We start from the raw sequence: 22,207 nt of genomic DNA, 5'->3' as shown, positions 1-22,207 counted from the left end.
AACAATTGGGCCAGGCGTGGTGGCTCACATCTGTAATCCCAGCACTTTGGGAGGCTGAGGCAGGTGGATCACCTGAAGTCAGGAGTTCGAGACCAGCCTGACCAACAAGGTGAAACCCTGTCTCTATTAAAAATACAAAAATTGGCCAGGTATGGTGGCATGCACCTGTAATCCCAGCTACTCGGGAGGCTGAGACAGGAGAATCACTTGAACCCGGAAGGCAGAGGTTTCAGTGAGCCAAGATTGTGCCACTGCACTCCAGCTTAGGCGACAGAGTGAGACTCTGTCTGAAAAAAAAAAAAAGAACAATTGGATTTTGTCCTCAAACTACTAGAAAGCCATCAAGTACTCTGAACAAACAGATGGCATGACCAGGTGTGTTGCTTATAAAGACAGATCATCAGAAGAGAGGTGAATGATGATGCCCTCCCACCTAGACTGGAGGTTGTTGGAGTGGAGCAGCCTGAGATGAGGAGGGGAGACTCAGGCAGGAGGGATGGTAGGAGGACAGGGCCATTTAGCCCCCTTCCTGTATCCATTGCCCATCTCTCCTGAGCTCCTGCCATGCGTGACACCTATGGTATTTCTGTGGTGAAGAGGAAGATCCCTGGTATCATGGAGTTGACATTCCAGTGGGGGAAGAGCAGCATTAAAGAAATAAATGAGATAGTTGCTGTTGTGAAAATATTGAAGGGGATAGCCCGTAACAGGAAGAGAGGATAATAATAATTACCTTCAGACAGTGGGTCTAGGACAGCGTCTCTAAGAAAGTAAGTAGCATTTGTGCTGAGTCAATGAAAGGTCAGCTATTTGAAAAGCCAAGGGGAGGGCACAGCAGGAAAAGGATCAAGGCAGTACCCCTGGAGGATGGTTAGAAAGTGGGAGAAAAGCCAATGGGAGGGCACAGCAGGAAAAGGATCAAGGCAGTACCCCTGGAGGATGGTTAGAAAGTGGGAGAAAAGCCAGGAAAGGAGGACAGAAAGAAAGAAGGAGCCAGACACTGCAGGTGCATAAGATGTTTAGCTTCTATTCCGCATGCAAGAAGCCACGGGGAGTGTTGAGCAGGAGAGTGGCACTCACTGACTCAGGCTTTTACAATGACTCGACTGCTGTGTGTAGCCTGTTTTCTAAGGTGGCCTGAGAGGAGGCAGAGAGGACAGGACAGTGAGAGAAACTGCCATCCTGGATGAGAAATGACGTTTGCTTGGATTTGGGTGAGGGGCAGTAGAGGCAGGAGAGGTAGGAAGATTCTAGCTATGTGTTTGAGGAAGAACAGATAAGACTTCGTTATAAGTGAAGGATGAGGGGAAGAAAGGACTCCGGTGACACCTGGGCTTTAACATGGGATTCTGCATGGACGGTGCTGCCCTGTCCTGGGCTAAGGAAAGTAGGAGGAACACGGGGTTGGAAGGGGTCGGGGGAGGAGCCCATTCTGCCATGCTGGGTCTGTGCAGTTTCGGCCCATGTGGAAATGAGAGCGTATAGTTATACGTGCGTGTCTGGGGAGCTTGAGTCAGCTTTGGGTTGGAGGTGTAGGTTGCAGAGTCCCTATCAGATGGATGTAAAGTGGAAGTAGTGGATGAGATCACACAGGGAGGAGGTGTGGACGGAGAATCTAGGAGGCCCAAGACAAAGCTCTGAGATACTGACCACGTAACTGTAGACGGGAAGAGCCAACAGGGGTCAGTCAACAAGGCCAACCAAGAAACCGTGTCATGAAGCCTAGAGAAGAGCATGTCCCCCAAAGCAGGGTGAGCCCCACAGAAGGTCCCCGGCAGGGAGAGAATGGGGAGCAGAGGGTGTCCAGTGGATTTGGTCAGATAGAGATCTGCTGTGACTTTGGCAGGAGCAGCGGCAGTGTGGATGGAGATGGAAGCCAAAGTTTGATGGTCTAAAATGCATGAGAAGCTAGGTGTGGTGACGTGCATCTGTGGTCCCAGCTACTCAGAAGGCTGAGGTGGGAGGATGGCTTGAGTCCAGGAGTTTGAGGCAGCCTGAGCAACACCTTGTCTCTTAAAAAAACACACACACACAAACAAGAGGCAGCAAGTATAGCCCACAGCAGGCTCAGAACTCACTTTTTAAACGCTCTGCTGTGAAGAGGAACATGAAAGTTAGGTGGAAGCTGGAAGCAGGTTTGATTTCACTGGAGGGATTTTTTAAAAAAATAAGTGAGATTCTAAGCATGTGCAGGATCATTCAGAAGAGAGAAGTGGAAGTAGCAGCAAAGACTGGAAAATGAAAAGAGACAAACTCCGGAGAAGGCAAGGTGGGCAGGAGCGGGACTGTGCCACCTGCATCCATGCAGGCTGGGCATCGTCCAACACTGGGGCACCCGTCACTCAGACTGAGATGAGGGGCAATGAGGTGAGCCTGGAGGAGAGCTCCACACAAATAAAGGGAGAAGCCCATGCAGGGGCTGGAGATTCCTTCTATGGTGACAGAGCGTGGCCATAGTTAAATTCACAGACTGGAGGTAGATGAGAGGATGACGCGTGCTCTTCTCATCTCTGAAGCAGCAATGCAGGGGGATCATTGGCCGATGGGGAGGAAAGTGTGCCAGAGACTCAAGAAGAAAAGAAGGTGTGACGAAGGAAAAACCCAATGCCATGTGTTACCAATAAAGAACAAGCCCCTCCCCAAAATTATTCATAGCATGGACAGTACGTGTTCTCAACCATTTCTACTTTGGGATTCCAAATTTTTTCCTTCCTTCCTTCCTTCTTTTTCTTTTTCTTTCTTTTCTTTCTTTCCTTCCTTCCTTCCTCCCTCCCTCCTTCCCTTCCCTTCCCCATCCTCCCCTCCCCTCCTCTCCCCTCCCCTCCCCTCCCCTCCCTTCCCTTCCCTTCCTTTCCTTTCCTTTTTTTTGATGGAGTCTGGCTCTGTCGCCCAGACTGGAGTGCAGTGGTGCGATCTCGGCTCACTGCAACCTCTGTCTCCTGGCTTCAAGCGATTCTCCTGTCTCAGTAGAGTACTCCTCCTGAGTAACTGGGATTACAGGTGCCCGCCACCATGCCCGGCTAATTTTTATATTTTTAGTGGAGACAGGGTTTCACCATGTTGGTCAGGCTGGTCTCGAACTCCTGACTTCGTGATCCGCCCGCCTCGGCCTCCCAAAGTGCTGGGATTACAGGTGTGAGCCACTGTGCCTTGCCTGGATTCCAAATTTCTATATTGAAAATTTCTGAGATGGGGTTTGCTATTCAGATGAATTCTTAAGGGAAAATCACATTTCTAATCTAAGTGTCAAACTATGATTCTGGACAGTATATTTTTCAAGAACTGATCATGTCCCTCAAAACTATATAAAATAGCAGGAAAATATTCTTGGGAAAAAATTGCACTTACCTTATTAGAGAAGCTCACGAGGTCCCTCAACATGAGAACAGAACCAATCATTTCTTCCTGACCAGGAGAAACAACAATAAAACAAAAAGAAAATGCAAGGAGAGGGAAATTAGCTTGTTTGGGTTAAAGTTACAGCTTGCCTATGTAGAAATAGTACAGATTCCCTGCTTTTTGGCCAAAAGACCAATTGGAGGCCAGACCTTCTGTAGAGAGACCATTACTGTTGTCTCCAGTTTTCCTTGGAATCCAGCATCTCTCCTGTGTGCCCCCTTGACATCCTCAGCACACTCCATCAGGGAACTGACACGAGGGCTGATGAAATAAGGGCGCAGAGCTAAGCAACAATTTATTTATTATTTTATTTTATTTTATTTTTTTGAGACGGAGTTTCGCTCTGTCGCCCAGGCTGGAGTGCAGTGGCGGGATCTCGGCTCACTGCAAGCTCTGCCTCCCGGGTTCATGCCATTCTCCTGCCTCAGCCTCCCGAGTAGCTGGGACTACATGCGCCCGCCACCACACCTGGCTAATTTTTTTTTTTTTTTTTTTTTTTGTATTTTTAGTGGAGATGGGGTTTCACTGTGTTAGCCAGGATGGTCACGATCTCCTGACCTCGTGATCTGCCTGCCTTGGCCTCCCAAAGTGCTGGGATTACAGGCTTAAGCCACTGCGCCCGGCCAGAGCTAAGCAACATTTTTAAAAAGAGTCAAGAAGAATGAGAAAAAAATTACATCAAGTGAAGTATCTTATAATTGTAATGAAATAAGATATATTCTTTGTAGATGTGAATATTCTCTATTGACAGTTATAAGATAGCAGTTGCAGAAATGCTGTGAGCAAGGACAGTCACATTTGAATACATGGTAATTTCTTCAGAAGTTGCACAAAATCATGAACTTAACTCTCCAAGATAAAATCAGACTGTTTTACGTAAGTTTAACTTACACAAATTTTAGCAGAATTATCTGTAACAATGACTGACTTGGTCATTCACTCTTTTATAAACCAGCAGCATTCATTTGTGATACATATGAGCTGACTAGAGAGACCACAGCCATGTATGGGAGCTGAGCTGGCTGGCCGTCTTGGTCTCATTTCTTGCCTGTGTTTCATAAGCATGACCACTTGCTAGTGAGCCAGCCAGTCATGAGCCCTGCCACTTGATAAAGGTTTACAGACACTAAAGTCACCCTCCTCTGGGCCATACCTGATCTACAAAAGCTAATTTGCATACTGAAGAAATTAATGCATCCTGTATTCGTGACCATTGGTTGCAGGAGGCAGTTTTGTCCTCCTTAGACAAACGACTCAGGATTCGGGTGATCACAGTGATGTAGTTCCTAATTTCTGTGTAACTGCCCATCAGCTGGAGGGTAGAAAGGTTTTTCAGGCTGGAATTATACCTGAAGGAAACACAAGTGTTATCATTACTATTCCAACACACGGCAAAACTTTTCACCCTGCCTACCAAGAGTGGGATGGGATTTGTTGCAAAAATACCTCTTGGACAGGGCAGGGTAGAAAGAGAATGATACAAAGGAGAACTGGTCTGTGCAACAGAAACTCTAAAAAGACGTTGTAACTCATAATATAAAATTTTACAAAAACTCCTTTTATCAGAACTAAAAAAGGCACAAGGAACCAGATACTAATATAGAAGCATCATGGCAAATGAAGCAATGTATTCCAGAGCCAGACAGAGATACCACCACACTACAGCTAGCCGGAGTTTATGACTTCGGGTTTCAATAATTGCACATTTATTTACTTATTTACAAACAGCATACTTACTTGCACTGGAAAAGATAACACAATATTGTGAAAAGAGGCCTATACATGTAGTCAAAGGCCAGTTCCAGCCCTTGTTCTGCAATTTATTTGCTGTATGAGCACAAGAATATTGTTTAAGAGAATAAATGAGCCTCAGTTTCCAAATGTATAAAATAGAAATTTTCATCTGGACACACCGCAGTGGGTCATTGCAAGAAGTAAATTAATTAGAAATCATGTTCTAATTGATTAGAAAATACATCATGGGCTGTATACACATATGCTTAAGCTCACCCTTGACCAATAAGTGATTTATGGAGACTAAGACCCTAGGAAGCCAAGCTAAAGATAAAAAGAACAAACAAATCTGAGCAGAAACATCACTGGCTGCACAACAAGGGGAAATATACTTTACAGAATTCGTCTTGCCAAACTAATAAACATATAAACAAATGACCGAACAAACAAAAACAATGACAACAAGCCCAGGAAAAGGAGGTAGGCCGATACCCAGAGTGGCTGCAATATATTATCTAAAATGTCCAGTTATCAATGAAAAATTATGAGACATCCAAAGAAACATTAAGTGTGACCCAAACATGAGAAAAATGAGCAGGCAATAGAAACTGCCTATGAGGAGACTCAGATGTTGGAATTAGCAAGGACTTTGAAACAGCTATTATAAACATGATTCAAAGAATGAAAGGAAACCATATTTTTAAAAATCAAAGGAAGTTAGAACAATGTTTAGTCAAATAGAGACTATTGATAAACAGATAGAAGCTATAAATTTATAAGTTATAGAGAGAACCAAATGGAAATTCTGAAGTTACATGTATAATAATTATAACAAAAGAAATGTTCAAAAGTAAATTTGAGAAAAGAAAGAATCTAGAAACTTGAAGACAGAGCAATAGAGATTATAAATAACAGGAAGAAAAAAGTAGGAAGAAAATGAATGGCAGCTCAGAGAAATGTTGAACAATTAAGTTCATGAATTATCTTTTTCTCTCTCTTATTTAAAAAGCCATTGCATAAAGACATTTCTACAGAGCTGTACTGTTGGGCCCATAACACACAGAAATATAATGTAACAAGAACACAAAGTCTAGGCGTAGTGGCTCATGCCTGTAATCCCAGCACTTTGGGAGGCTGAGGTGGGTGGATCACCTGAGGTCAAGAATTCAAGGCCAGCCTGGCCAACATGGTGAAACCCCATCTCTACTAAAAATACAAAAAATTAGCTGGGCATGGTGGTGTGCGCCTGTAATCCCAGCTACTTGGGAGGCTGAGGCAGGAGAATCGCTTGAATCCAGGAGGCAGAGGTTGCAGTGAGCCAAGATTGTGCCATTGCACTGCAGCCTGGGCGACAGGGTGAGACCCCATCTCAAGGCAAAACAAAACAAAACAAAAAACAACAAAAAAAACACAAATAAGGGAGGTGGGAATAAAACTATATAAGAATAAAGAAATGACACTAGATGGTAACTTAAAGCCACAGGAAGATATGAAGACAAACAAAAATACTAAATAAGATTAACATACATTAAAAGCAATTTCTAAAAATATATTTGTGCTCTCTTCTCCAGTTTCTTAGAAAGAAAACTGGCCAGGCGCGGTGGCTCACGCCTGTAATCCCAGCACTTTGGGAGGCCGAGGCAGGCGGATCACCTGAGGTCGGGAGTTAGAGACCAGCCTGACCAACATGGAGAAATCCCATCTCTACTAAAAATACAAAATTAGCCAGGCGTCGTGGCACATGCCTGTAATACCAGCTACTTCAGAGGCTGAGGCAGTAGAATCACTTGAACCCAGGAGGCGGAGGTTGCAGTGAGCCAAGATTGCGGCACTGCACTCCAGCCTGGGCAACAGAGAAAGACTCTATCTCAAGAAAAAATAAAAAGACAGAAAATTTTATAAAACAATAATTATAACATTGGACTGTTGGGTTTGTAACACTGATAGATGTAACACACATAACAATCATAACACAAAAAGGGAAGAGGAAATGGATCTATAGAGGAGTAAATTTTCTACATCTTGCTGAAATTAATATAAATTTGAAGTAGTTTCTAGTAAGTTAAGGTGTATATTGTAAGCCTTAGTGCAACAACTAAGAAAATATCTAAAAATACATAATAATTATTAAAGGAGTGAAAATGATATACTAGAAAATACTTAACATAAAAGGAGGCAGTAAAGAAGAAATAGAGGAACAAAGTAATAATGAGACATGCAAAAAATAAGCAAAATGGCATACATAAATCCATCCAACCACATCAATAATAATATTAAATGTGAATAGATTACATGATCCAACCAAAAGGCAGAGATTATAAGACTATACACAAAACCAAGATTCAACTATATGCTGTCTACTGGAGACTACTTTAGGTTCAAGGATAAAATTAGGTTGTAAGTAAAAGGATGGAAAGAGACATGCAAACAGTAACAGCAAGGCATGTAGAGTGGTTATGTTTATATCAGACAAAAAAGAAATTAGACAAAAACAGTAGCAATAAAGAGGGACATTTTCTAATGATAATGTAGGTAAATTCACCAGGAAGATTAAAAAATTGTAAACATACAGGGACCTAACAACAGGTTCCATATACATGAGCAATAATGGACAGAACTGAAGGGACAGACAGAAAACTCAAAACAATAATACTGTCAATAATGGATAGAACCACCAGGCAGAAAATCAACAAGGATACATAAGACTCAAACAATAATATAAATCAATTAGACCTAACAGATAACCAATGAACATTTAGCCAACAAAATCAGATACATATTCTTTTCAAATGCACATGGGACATTTTCTAGAATACACCATATAGTAGGCCACAAACAAAACTCAATAAATTTTAAACTACCGCTATTATACAGAGTATATCCTCTGCCCATGATGGAATTAAATAATTAGAAATCAATGACAAAAGATATTTGGAAAATTACAAATATGTGAAAAAGTAAAAAACATACTCCTAAATATTATAATCAATGGTTCAAAGAAGAAATTGCAACAAGAACTACAAAATGCTTTGAGATTAATAAATGAAAACACCAACATTCTAAAACACATTGGATGCAGCTAAATCAGTGCTTGAAGGGAATTTAAAGCTATAAATGGGCTATAAAGAAGATGACGAATCAATAATCTAATTTTTCACCTTAAGAAACAAAAAAAAGAAGAGCAAAGTAAACCAGAGCAAGCACAAGGTGGGGAAAAAAAGAATAAAAATTAGTGTAGAAATGAATGAAATAGAGAATAGAAAAACAACCACAACAATAAAAATCAATGAAGCCAAAAGCTGGTTTTTTGAAAACATCAACAAAATGACAAATCTTTAGCTAGACTGACAGACAAAAAATAAGAGAGGGAAAAAGAGATGACTTAAATTACTAAAATCAGGAATGAAATTGATATCTCTACTGACCATATAGAAATAAAAAGGATTATAGGAGAACACCATACAAAACTGTATGCCAAAAAAAATAGAGAATGTAGATGAAATGGAAAATTCCTAGAAAGAAACAAACTACTGAAACTGACTCAAGAAGAAATAGAAATCTGAATAGTAAAGATACTGAATTAGTCATTTCAAAATTTCCACAAAGAAAATGCCAGGTCCAAATAACTTTGCTGGTAAATGTTTATAGAAGAATCACTACCCATCCTTCACAAAATCTTCCAAATAGTTGAATGCAAAGGAAGCTAGGTGTGGTGGCACACACTTGTTATCCCAGCACTTTGGGAGGCCAAAGTGGGAGGATTGCTTGAGCCCAGGAGTTCCAGACTAGCCTGGGCAACATGATGAAATTAGCCAGGCATGGTGGCATGTGCCTATAATCCCAGCTACTTGGGAGGCTGAGGTGGAAGGATGGCTTAAGCCTAGGAAGTCAAGGCTGCAGTGAGCCATGATCGTGCCACTGTACTCCAACCTAGACAACAGATGGAGACCTTGTCTCAAAAAAAAAAAAAAAAAAAAAAAGGAACACTTCCAAATTGATTGGGGCCAGTATTATTCTGATACCAAAACCAGACAAAGACAACACAGGAAAAGAAAGAAAACTACAGGCCAATACCTCTTATGAACATAGACACAAAAATCCTCAGTAAAGTACTAGAAATCAAATCCAGCACACAGAAAAAGACGTATACATCATGACCAAATGGAATTTATTCCCAGACTGTAAGAGTGACTCAACATCTGAAAATCAATCAATTTTATATATCTTGCATCTTTGTTTGTTTGTGCTATTATAATACAATACCTGAGACTGGGTAAAATATGAAGAACAGAAATTTATTTTCAGTTTTGGAGTCTGGGAAGTCTAAGATCAAGACACTAATAGGCTCAGTGTCTGGTGAGGCTGCTCTCTGCTTCCAAGGTGGCACCTGTTGCTGCCTCCTCCAGAGGGGAAGAAGGCTGTGACCTCACATGACAGAAGGGACAGAACGACAAAAGAGGGCCTATCTAGTTCCCTCCAGCCATTTTATAAGGTGACTAATTTCATTTATGAGAGCAGAACCCTCATGGCCTAATCACCTCCTACAGGCACCACCTCTTACTACTGTTGCACTGGGGATAGTTTCAACAGGAATTTTAGAGAGGACACAAACATCCAAACCGTAACAAATTAATGGACTAAGGGACAAAAAAACATATAATTGTCTCCATAGACCTAGGAGAAGCATTTAACAAAATCCAATACTTTTTTATAATGAAATACACACACAACAAACTAGGAATAGAAGAGAACATCCTCAATCTGATAATGGTTGTCTATGAAAGACCTCTAGCTAACATTAATATGAAGTGGTGAAAGACTGAATGCTTCCTCCTTAAAACTGAGAAGAAGACCAGGATTTCCACGCTTGCCACTTCTGTTCAGCATTGAACTGGAGGTTCTAGTCAAGAGAATTAGGCAAGAAAAAGAAATGGAAGGCATCCAGATTAGAAAGAAAGAAGTAAAGCTATCTCTAGTGACAGATGACATGATCTTATATAGAGAAAACCTCAAGGAATTCGGTAAAAAACTATTAATACTAACAAACATGTTCAGCAGGGTTATAGGATACAAGATACTCCCCAAACTGATGTACAGACTTGACAAATCTCTATGAAAATCCCAGTTAGCTTTTGTTTTGTTTTGTTTTTCTACCCCCCTGCAGCAGGAGCCTGGAGACCCAGTCTACCCCAGCCAGAGCAAGGCTGGAGAGGCTGGCCAGCACCAAAGCCATTGTGCCATGCCTGTGCTGCTTTGTTTTTGCAGAAATTGACAGGCTGATTCTAAAACTCATATGGAAATATGAGAGACCTGAAAGACCCAACCTTGTAAAAAGAACAAAGTTAGTGGGCTCAGGCTTTTCAGTTTCAAAATTTACTACTAAACTATAATAATCAAGGCAGCATAGTACTGGTATGAGGAGAGACATTTAGACTAATGGAATAGAATTTGAGAATCAAGAAACAAACCTTTTAATTAGGTTATTCATTATAAAAATACAGATAACCTACATAAAAATGGGTAAAGTACTAAGCAGACATTTCTTCAAGGAAGATATACAAAGCACATGAAAAGATGCTCAACCTCATCAATTATTAGAGAAACGCAAGTCCAAACTTTAATGAGATACCACTTCATACTAACTAGAACAGCTGTGAACAAAAAGACAATAACCAGTGTTGGTTAGGATATCAAGAAACCAGAACTCTCATACCTCATTAGTGGGAATATAAAATGGTGCAGCCACTACAGAAAACAGTTTGGTAGTTATCATAGGACACTGTTTCCACTCCTAGTTACCTACCCAAGGAAAATGAAACCACACACTCACACAAAAACCTGCCCATAAATGTTCATAGCAGTGTGATTCACTATAGCCAAAACGTGAAAACAACCCACACATTCATCAACTAATTAATGAATAAATAAAATATGATATGTTCATACAATAAAATAGTATTCAGCAACAAAAAAGAATTAAGTACTGATATATTTTACTACATAGATGAAACTCAAAAACGTTCATATGCTAAGTGAAAAAAGACAGTTACTTAAGATCATATGTTATATTATCTCATTTATATGAAATGTTCAAAATCAGCAAACCTGTAGATATGAAATAGATCTGTGGTTGTCTGGGGCTGGTGGGAGGAAGCTGGGTGGTGGGTAAAGGGAGTGACTGCTAATAAGTCAAGGTTTTCACGGGATGATGAAAAATTGTCTAAAACTAGCTTATGGTGAAGGTTGTATAATTCAATAAATTATTAAAACCAAGGAGTTGCATACTTTAAATGGATGAACATGTGGAATGTAAATGATATCTTTAAAAACTGTTTTTAGAAAAGAAGAAAGTGAGGCTGGGCGTGGTGGCTCACACCTGTAATCCTAGCATTTTGGGAGGCCGAGGCGGGTGGATCACAAGGTCAGCAGTTTGAGACCAGCCTGACCAACATGGTGAAACCCTATCTCTATTAAAAATACAAAAATTAGTCAGGCATGGTGACGCACACCTGTAATCCCAGCTACTCAGGAGGCTGAGGCAGGAGAATCACTTGAACACAGGAGGTGGAGGTTGCAGTGAGCTGAGATTGTGCCACTGCACTCTCCAGCCTGGGTGACAGACGGATACTCTGTCTCAAAAAAAAAAAAAAATAAAGACGAAAGTGGCTTTATAGGCTCTGAAGCACCTGCAAGAATGCCATGCAAATATGAGTGAGCAGGATTGCAGTGATAGCACCCGGACTTTTTTATTTGCTCCATCTTGAGAAGATGAGTTCCTGACATGTTTTTGACACTTGTTAACAACTTGGGGGAGAGTCCACTCTGGAAGAAATACAAACAATGGTTAGGATGCCTGTGTGGCATTGTGTTACTCACAGGTCCTCGCCCAGACAGTCATTTCCATGGTCGCGGGGCAGCACAGTCACCACCACAGTGCATGGCTGGACCTTGGAGCCTTTGCCATCTGTGATTTCAGTGGAAACCATGACTGTGAGGGAACATGTCAGAAGAGGGTCATCTTGGACATGTGGGTTACAGAGATGCTTCTTCACACACAGACAGTATCTTCTGGATGACTAAAACTGTGACAAGTGCTGACAAAGGGGCTGCGCTCCGGGCCACAGGGAGCCCAGGGAGTGAAATACAAACTCGGCAATGAACTGTCAAGGCTTGGGGTTATAGTTTGACCAGTTCCTACATGATATATAGAAATTTAACAGGCCTAGAAAAAAGGTGAAGAAAAATTCTGACAGAGGGGACTTTTTAAAAGACCTAAGACCTATTTGGGGGACCCGGGAATTCCTTCATGTAACAGGGGTGCAGGGCAGTGGTGAGGGGACCTGCAGATCAGGCTCAGAGTGCAGGTGATGGCCAGATGCTGAGGGCCACAGGCACCGTCATGGGAACCACACAGAAAGATCGATGCCCAGGTGTGCCCTATGTATCTTTATAACAACATTCTCAACATGAAACCCAGTGCCAAGGATTGGGGACTTAATTTTGGAGGTTAACACTTCTCAAGATGTGGTCTATGGACATTTGCAGCCCAAGCGCCAGGAATCTTGTCTACAAGCAAATTCCGTGCTCCATCTTCTCCCCACAATCCTGAGTCAGCGGATACTAGGTGGGCTCTGGAGGCAGCAATTTTAACAAATACCCTTAACAGATAAGGTTGGTCCTATGCATGGATATAGAAAATCCAAAAGAAGGAGCAGTTTTTAGGCAAGACTCCACTTATTTTGACAAGCTGAGTCTGTGCCATACTCACTCATGCAAAAGATGGGACAAGAAAAGGTATGTATTAAGTATTTACTATATTGTATTTATTTTGCTTATGTTCGCCCCCTTATAAATCTTGAGTTCAGGTATTTATAGGAATTGGCTGTACTGATACTGACAATTGTAAACAAATACCATGGTTGTGAATGATTTGAGTAACATCACTAACCCTGACACTGCTCTGGGACTGTGACCTGAAATTTAGTCTGTAAATTTATGTTAAGAAACCTTTACTTCCAACACAGAGCTGAGGCCCTGGCCCAAGGTCCTTCTACTGGGACATTTGCCCAGCCTAGGTCTCACATAACCCTGTATGCAGCTTGACTTCAAGAAAAGTCAAGATCAAACGGAGTACAAAGTCACTGTGATACAAAGCAGAGCACCATTATGAAGATCTCAAAATGCCCTGCTCAGAAGTTTTGCTCAATTTAGTTGACTTGTATCTAGAAGAAGGTGCAAGTGTTTCTAACTGAAGGTGACAGGCAAAGTTTCACGAAGAAGAAGGAATTTCAGCTTGCCTTAAAGGAGAGGTGAAACTTAAATAAATCAAGTGAGTGAACTGGTTCAGACTTCAGGCTTTAATAATCTTACCAGTCCAAATCAAAGAAACTTCTAGATCAGTGACTCTCAACCTTCCCTGCACATCAGAATCCTCCAGGCGTTTAAAAAGTAAAACAGAAACTTAAAAAGTCACCACCTCCCAAGATTTTTATTTAACCAGCCTGGGTTTGCGCATGTCAAGATACCTTCCTAAATGGCTGCATGTCTCTTATGCTCAGCTGAAGCCAGTTCCAAGGGACTGGTTTAGAAGTAACCACAACCTCAGGAACAGGGTCAGAGCAGAAAGTTGTAAACACTGTGGGATTCATTTTGTTTTGAGGTTATGTTACTAACATGCTAACTCACATTCATTTACCCCACATTTTGTTCCTTAGGAGAATACCTTGATTTGGTTTCATCCATAATAAATGCAAGATTCACCAGATATGACATATTTCATTAGTAAATAAGAAATGTCCTGATTTTAAATATTTAATTTATATACGAAAAAACATTCTCTGGCATTTTATCATTTACAGTATATTTCAGTTAAAATTTAAGATACAAAAAACTGATTTAATTTATCGATATTACTAATGTTCTTTCTGCACTAAAAGGTAGATAATAAACCTAAACTGAAAAGCATTAAACTGATCAAGGTGATTTTATTTTCTAGACACAGTTTAGTTTTTGAAAACCAGGAAAAAAGGTTTAGAACTCCAGGTCGGCACAGCTAGTGACTCCAGCTGGCACCATAGCTTACCTTTGTAATTGTCCAAGTGCTCACCAGCTGGCAACACAAAATAATACTGGGTGTCTCTCCCATGGTACAAAGTGTGTTTGGAGGCGTTTCCTATCTGGTAACTAAATTCATAATGGAAGTCCTATGATCCAGTCCAAGGGAGCAAAAATAGTATAAATGAACACACTGTGAATGACATCCCAATACATACACACACAGCTGAGCCTTCATTGTACCAAGGCCGTTCTTTACAGCCAGGAAGAGGGTAAGTGAGGTAAGCAGCATTCCCAGCTGCCCAGAGCCCTGGGCCCTGTATGGCTCTCCATTCACCAAGCCCAAAGGGCTCCTCAAACAACACTGAGATTCCCCACCAGTGTCTGTGTCCTCTCCTTGCCCTGGAACCTCCCCACAGTCACAAATCAGACTGTCACAGCCCCCTCAGGGTGAAGGGCCCCAGCTGCCCCTCAGCTTCCCCACTGCTGGGCATCAGGCAGCAGGAGGAGCAGGAGGGAGGGGTGGGGGTGCCTCAAGGGAAGGCCATGGTCTGGGCCCTCTGGAGGACAAGGGTGGGGCTTCCTACAGAAGGGGTCAGGCAGAAGGGCAGGGAGGTCAGTGTCCTGGCTGAGAGGATGGAGAGGGCAGTGCCAGGGTCACAATATCACAGGCTCCTGTCCTGCCTGCCCAACACCTGAGGCATTCATCTTTTTTTAAATTTTTTTTGAGACGAGTCTCACACTGTCTCGCAGGCTGGTGTGCAGTGGCGTGATCTCGGCTCACTGCAACCTCCACCTCCTGGGTTCAAGCAATTCTCCTGCCTCAGCCTCCCAAGTAGCTGGGATTACAGGTGCCTACCACCAAACCCAGCTAATTTTTGTATTTTTAGTAGAGATGGGGTTTCACCATGTTGGCCAGGCTGGTTTGCATTCATCTTTTTAAATCCATCCTCTCATTTTACCCTCACAAGACCCTGAGCAACAAAATCACAGTGGCCTTCTCCATGGCCCAGAGAAAGAGTGAGGGTAAGTCCTTGTTAGAGATGTGCCCTGGGAGGGAAAGAGCCAGCCTCCTCTCCTCACTTTCGGTCACGTGCCTGCCTTTTTCTTGGGGGCAGCATTAACGGAGGCCCCTGCTCTAACCAGGCTGCAGGGCAGTGGGTGCCCTGCCACGACTCCTGGTGAGCAGACCCTTGTCTCTTTGTGAAATTCTGAACCTTCTCAACCAGGGGACCACTTTGCACTCCTCTCATTAGTGTGTGGGGAAGCCCATTCATGCCTAACCAACTTCCCAACATTCAACTGCAGGCTGAAATCCTTCACAGGTGGGAAGGACATCGCTGTCCATTCCTACAGCACCCATGACTGCTGTGACTGCCAGGTGCCACTGTCTGGGGTCTCTCAGGACAGACATGGGGTTGTCCACGTACCGGTTTTCCAGACATGCAGAAGACACTGAAGACGGTGTGTGCCTCCAGACCATGATGGGGTTGCACCTGACAGGTCATGTCCCGTGGAGCCAGGTTGACTGTCAAGTACAGCTGAGCTTTACCCAGTAAGCCATGCTTCGAAGCTAAAGAGAAAGATGAAGCAGGGGTTTCACCCATGATGGAGAATTACAGCAGCATAGGAATAAGTTTTTATAGATAAACCTTATAGCAGGGGTTCTCAAAGTAGGGTCCCCAGACCAGCAGCATCGGACTAACCTGGGAATTTGTCAGAAATGCAGATTCTGGAGCCCCACCCTAGACCTGCTGACTCAGAAACTGAGACTCAGTGATAGTTTTCACATACCCTTAGGGGATTCTGAAGTTCTGGGGTTTGAGAACCACTGCCTATAGCGTTCATTAATATAACAAACACTCACTGGGTGGGGCAGGTACCATCCTAGGCCCTGGGGAGACAGAAGTGTCTCCCTACCTGGGAATCACATGGCAACCACCCAGACAGAAACCGAAAGCCTAAGGGAGAGATGATGCTAACAGACCCATTACCCAGCAAAGCAAACTTTCTCCATTCTGCTGGATTCTCTGAAAACCTTAGCCACATACACACATACGTACAGCTTCGTTGAATGTATAGCACCAATACAATTTTATATTTTGTTTTATTAACTATATTAATATCATAACTATTTTCCATGCTGACATAGAGCATCCAAAATCACTGTTATAAACAGCAGCATAAGATTACATGGAACAGATATACCCTAATATGCACAACTATTATCCCCAACGATTAAACATTTTGCTAATTTTCCATTTTCTGATATTATTGATCATCCCATAATGATTATTCTCATACATATAGTTTTTAAATGTTTAATGTATTTTTCTTGAGATGGATTATAGAAATGAAATTTACATGTCAAATGGTTTAAAATCTTGATGATCATCATCTTCATCATAACAGCAGGTACCATCTATTGAGCCTCTGCTACACACCAGGTGCCCTGCTAGACACTGTTTCTGTATTATCTTATTTAACAGTCGCATTAACCATGGAAGACAGATCTCATAACAAAAGTAAAACCCAAGAGAAAAGGATGATGAATCCTGCCTGGCTGACCAGGGAATCTCCACAAAAGAAGACACATTTGAGCGAGCAGTCTTGGGGTATCAGTCTTATAATGGGCTTAGGAAGGGATGTGGGGAAAAGAATGGGCATTCCAGCCAAAATAACCACAGGGAAAGACTTAGAGTCACCAGGGGGCCTGGTGTTATTCGAAGAGCACGGGAAGGGAAGGCAGCAGTCAGCGAGGGTGTGCAAGGCTGCGGGAGAGGAGGCTGACGGGAGATCTGGAGCCTGAGTGCACCACCTGGCAGCCAGCCAAGGACACTGACCGGGCCCATGGGCCATGGAGAGACTCTCACGTGTCTCCTGCACCATTAAGGAATATGGCCCAGCTAAGAGAACTGTCTCTAGACTTGTCACTTGGGCAAATTTCAGAGGCAAAAGAAAAAGGTACAGCCAAAGGCAAAAGGTATTTGTTGAAACAAAAGCAAATGCTGCCCGTCTTGTACCCAAAGCAGGGACCCAGGGCTAGTTGTTAAATGCTAAACGTGGAAGGGGCAGGCAGATGTTTATAGAAACTGTGAGAATCAAGATGACCCTCAGGGATCTCATTGAGCCCAGCCCAGCCAGTTCTCAGGATAAAGTGAACCTTGGGTTTCCCAATTGCATGACACAGAGTTCACAGAGAATGCAAGTTTGCAAATTCCTGGTAGGTTTTGATTAATGCAAAACTGTGGATGTTGAACCAAACCTATCTGTAGATAAAAACTGTTGGCTGGGCACGGTGGCTCATGGCTGCAATCTCAGCGCTTGTGGAGGCCGAGGCAGATGGATCGATCACTTGAGGTCAGGAGTTCGAGACCAGCCTGGCCAACATGGTGAAACCCCGACTCTACTAAAAATACAAAAAATTAGCCGGGCGTGGTGGCAGGTGGCTGCAATCCCAGTTACTTGGGAGGCTGAGGCAGGAGAATTGCTTGAACCTGGGAGGCGGAGGTTGCAGTGAGCTGAGACCGTGCCTCTGCACTCCAGCCTGGGCAACAGAGCAAGACTTCGTCTCAAAAAAAAAAAAAAAAAAAAAAAAAGGCTGGGCGCGGTGGCTCACGCCTGTAATCCTGTAATCCCAGCACTTTGGGAGGCTGAGACGGGCGGATCATGAGGTCAGGAGATTGAGACCATCCTGGCTAACATGGTGAAACCCCGCCTCTACTAAACATACAAAAAATTAGCCGGGCATCGTGGCGGGCACCTGTAGTCCCAGCTATTCGGGAGGCTGAGGCAGGAGAATGGCGTGAACCTGGGAGGCGGAGCTTGCAGTGAGCCAAGATCGGGCCACTGCACTCCAGCCTGGGTGACAGAGGGACTCCGTCTCAACAAAAAAAATAAATAAAAATTAAAAAATAAAAATAAAAAAATTATTAAGCCCACTGTGCTTGTCAGATGGAATGAAAACCTCTAGAAATGGGGGAAAATGTCTACAAGTTCCGCAAAACGATGACCTCAGATTGAGATAGGCATGGAAACGCAAGAAGGAATGCAGCACAAGGGTAAGGCGAGGCCTGTGGGTGAATTTCAATGAACATCAGTGGCACAAAACAAGTAATAACACCTTTTCAGGGTTTAAATAGAGAGAGAGAGAGAGATATTACTGACAGATTTGCAGGAAAGGAATCAACTTGTGCAGTTGTCTAGCATAAATAAGATATATATATATATATATTTTTTTTTTTTTTGAGACAGTCTCGCCCTGTCGCCCAGGCTGGAGTTCAGTGGCGTGATCTTGGCTCACTGCAAGCTCCGCCTCCCGGGTTCACACCATTCTCCTGCCTCGGCCTCCCGAATAGCTGGGACTACAGGCGCCCGCCACGACACCCGGCTAATTTTTTGTATTTTTAGTAGAGATGGGGTTTCACCGTGTTAGCCAGGATAGATAGTCTCGATCTCCTGACCTCGTGATCTGCCCGCCTCGGCCTCCCAAAGTGCTGGGATTACAGGCGTGAGCCACCGCGCCCAGCCCTATATATATGTAATTTTTTAAAAAGGCAACTGCTTAGCCTTTACCCTGATGTAGACCTGCACCCCATTCCTTAGGAAGAGTAAACTCACAGAGATGCAGCAGGACTCCTCATCCTCTCAGAAATGCAACTGACAATGTAACATACCCACAGACGCTTGCAGGACGTACGTCTCTCCAGTGCTCAGAGAGTATGGCTTGATTGTCACTGTCTGTTCTGTAATACCTGCAGAAAAGACGTGGCTGCATGGAAATGACAGTCAGTGGTCTCAGGGACAGAGGTCACACAGAGTCCTTGGAAATGGGTTCCACTCTTCCCCCAGGGGTGAAATTAACATAGATACTAGTGAAACATGCCACTCCTGCTTGGAAAGGTTGCTGGTTACTGCCTTCTATAAACAGCTTCTCCTGCCCAGCAGAAGCATTACTGAGGATGGTCCATCCATCCCTGGCTCAGAAATGACACTAATGTCCCAAGCAACAAGAGAATTCTGTTAGGATCTTATGTTATATGTTTATAATTATGTTCATGTTTAATTTGGCAATTTTATTAATCATACTATAAAGTGTGATTAAGGAATTCTGAAGCTATTTTTAAGTCTGCAGAATACTGGTTATGGACAATTTTTAGCCTGGGTGTAACTGCTGACCGTGGTGACTGGATTACTTCCTTAGCAGGGAGAGGCTGACCTCACCCTACTTACCCTGAAAAAAGGAGAGATCAGAAATACAAGATTGATGATCTAAACACGGACAGTTTCTAAAATTACAATCTTAAAATAGTACCTCTCGAAATGCTTCAAGGAAAGGGTGAAGGCAAAATTATCTAAAAATAGTGTGAAATCCAGATCCTCCCCAAGAGGTCTGTAAGGATGGCACAATCACATGTATTACCACGAAAGGGGGAAATCCAACAAATTGAGCAAAACCACCATGTCTGGGCTGGGAAATTCCATTAGAAATTCAATCGCTCTTCAGGAGCAGCTTCATTTTGACCAATTCATGTAAATCCCTGACCACCCTACAAAAGGCCGTCACAGAAAAGGTGCACACCAAGGTGTCTGGGCGCACAGAACATGCAGCACTTGGCAGCGCCCCTCTTCCCCTTTGGTCTACACACATGGATCTCCTGGTAGCAACAGACACTAACTTTACTTTTGTTAGAAGAGTCTCAGGCCATAGTCCATAGAAGAATAAGCCCAAGTAGAAAAGGTACCACAATTCTAAATACTTGTCTAGTAAAACGAAAAGTTCAGAAGAAATTGAGGGCTGATATCTAAAAGCTTCAGAAACACTGCAAATTGCAGAGTACAAAGAGGACATTCATACCTGAGGATGAATAGCCTTGGAAAACTGCTCGGCCCAGCAGGGCCTTGGGCCAGTCAATCATGAGGACAGGCTCGGCTCTCCCTGCAGACAGGGAGGGGTCCACCAAGTTATCCCCATCTCCAGGGCTCTCCTCAGCACTCAAGCTAGGTCCTGATCCTGGAAAGCTGGTGTCCTTCTCTAGGAAGATAAGCCAAGCCAATAGACATTAAAGAAAAAAAGTCATGATGATCTTAAAGCATTAGTGATTCAATGCTGACATTAATAACTATTTGTACTATTGCTGGATACCACATATCTAATATAACGTCTTCAGCAGCTAAACATATTTAAGAGATGTACTTTGTTATCATGTAATTAGTGGTCCAAGGCATCTTCCCTCCCTCCCTCCCTCCTTCCCTCTCTCCCTCCTTCCGTCCCTCCTGCCCTGCCTCCCTCCCTTCCTCCCTTCCTTCCTTCTGCAAGATTTATTATGGTCTACTAAGTCCAGGTACTAGTCTAGAAACAGGAGACACAGCGTGAACCAGATCAATGGTGTCCTTGCTATCTGGAGTTTAATAGTGAGGCAGTCAGAAAAATAAATGAGAAAATACATAAATAAATAATATAAAGTCAGGTAATGAAGGAAAGCAAGGCGGGGTATGCAGAGGAAGAGAGAGGGGTATGGAAAGGGAGTCCTTTTGAGATGGAGGTCAGGGAGGTCCTCTCTGAAGACTAAGACTAGAAGGAGCTCTTTGAATATCTGAAGCAAGGAGTTTCCAGGTTGAGTAAAACCAAAATGCTGTGGGAATGATTTTCCCTAGTGGTTGGAGGGTGGGAGGGAGGGAGGGAGGACAGGAGGAGGAAAAACGTGGCTGGAGGTATTGCCAGGGTCACATCATGCTGGGCACACAGCCATGGGCTTTTGTCCTGAGTGCCCTGGGAAGCCACTGGAGGGACCTGTCAGGAGAGTGACAACAGCCTGGTTTGTGGTGAAAAGAGTCCTCTGGCTGTCACGTGATGAGATGACTGCAGGCAGCAAGAAGAGAAGCAGCGAGGGCAAAGGAAGGGCTCCTGCATGGTCTAGGCAAGAAGGAGTTGCTACACTTCACTTAGGCTAAGGAAGCTCCTTTAAGACTTGAAACCAAGATCACTGAAGCAAGATATAGTAATAAAACACAAATGTTGTAAGGAGGAATAATTTTATAAATGCAATACAAAGGCAGATCTTTCTTCATTCATTCAGTTGTATTGATTAAGCACCTACTGTGAGTATGAATGTGAGCCTCTACAACAGATCTGTGTGTGTACTGTAAAGACTTCTAAATATTCTGTATGATGATGTTTTGATATACTGAAGAACAAAATGAAACAAAAGTGTTCTGGCTAAGGAGAGAGTGCTTCTCCTGGGGCTGAGGCTAGCCAACTCTTAGAGATTACAAAAGGCCCAGCCTGCAATGTGTCTTTGATTTGAAAACTGACCAATCCAGAAACAACCCCAACAAATCATCCTGGGCAACTAGAGACCACCCTTAGGCCTAGGATCTACTGAAATTAAACTAGCTCATTCTAAACTATTCACCCAGCCCTGCCTTGGCCTTGCCTTTCTTTCCTGTGGAAACCCCAAAAAAGACTTTGGCTTAAGTGCTCCCCTTGCTCCTGTCTGCTGCCTCCTGACCTCCCTGCAGCTTCCCCATGTGGCCTTGCGTGGCCTGCCATGCCTCTTGTCTCTAGGACCTGGGAGTATTTTCTTTGTTTTTCTCTCCTCTGTGGCTGCACCTGACTGACCATCTCATCCAAGAACAGCATGACACACAGGAAGGAACGTGGGAAGGGCTGGAGAAGCCATGCAGTTGGAAGCAGCTGAGGAGGACTGTTGAAGGAAACACTGACGCAAATCAGAGGAATAAATCATTCATTCATCATCCATTATTCCCTCGATAGATAAATCATTCACTTATCAGCCATTTATCCATTCATTCATCAAATAAGTCATTTACCTACTCATTTGACAGATAAATCATTCACTAGACATCTATCTCTTCACTAGACAGATAAATCAGTCACTCGTTGATCAAACATATGTTCATTCGATAGATGAATAAGTCATTCACTGATCATCAATTCATTCTACAATGTGTTTACTGAGTGCCAATGTGCCAGGGACTGTGATCCATCTGGGAACAT

General features: G+C 43.1%; 1 protein-coding gene across 1 annotated transcript in view; it reads right to left on the bottom strand.

Moving 5' to 3' along the window:
- The window catches only part of PKD1L1 (polycystin 1 like 1, transient receptor potential channel interacting), a 181,230-nt gene that overhangs the window by 86,824 nt on the left and 72,199 nt on the right, over positions 1–22,207 (bottom strand). Inside the window, exons 19-25 of the mRNA XM_063667326.1 lie at positions 20,045–20,221; positions 18,864–18,941; positions 15,618–15,760; positions 14,216–14,336; positions 12,010–12,121; positions 4,553–4,748; positions 3,349–3,405 (exon numbers count right to left, since the gene is read on the bottom strand). Coding sequence (XP_063523396.1) covers positions 3,349–3,405; positions 4,553–4,748; positions 12,010–12,121; positions 14,216–14,336; positions 15,618–15,760; positions 18,864–18,941; positions 20,045–20,221 — 884 coding nt within the window. The remainder of the gene's footprint in view (positions 1–3,348; positions 3,406–4,552; positions 4,749–12,009; positions 12,122–14,215; positions 14,337–15,617; positions 15,761–18,863; positions 18,942–20,044; positions 20,222–22,207) is intronic.

This window comes from Pongo pygmaeus, chromosome 6 (genome assembly GCF_028885625.2).
Source record: "Pongo pygmaeus isolate AG05252 chromosome 6, NHGRI_mPonPyg2-v2.0_pri, whole genome shotgun sequence".
In the NCBI taxonomy this organism is placed as follows: Eukaryota; Metazoa; Chordata; class Mammalia; order Primates; family Hominidae; genus Pongo; species Pongo pygmaeus.
This window is presented reverse-complemented; position numbering and strand designations above follow the sequence as displayed.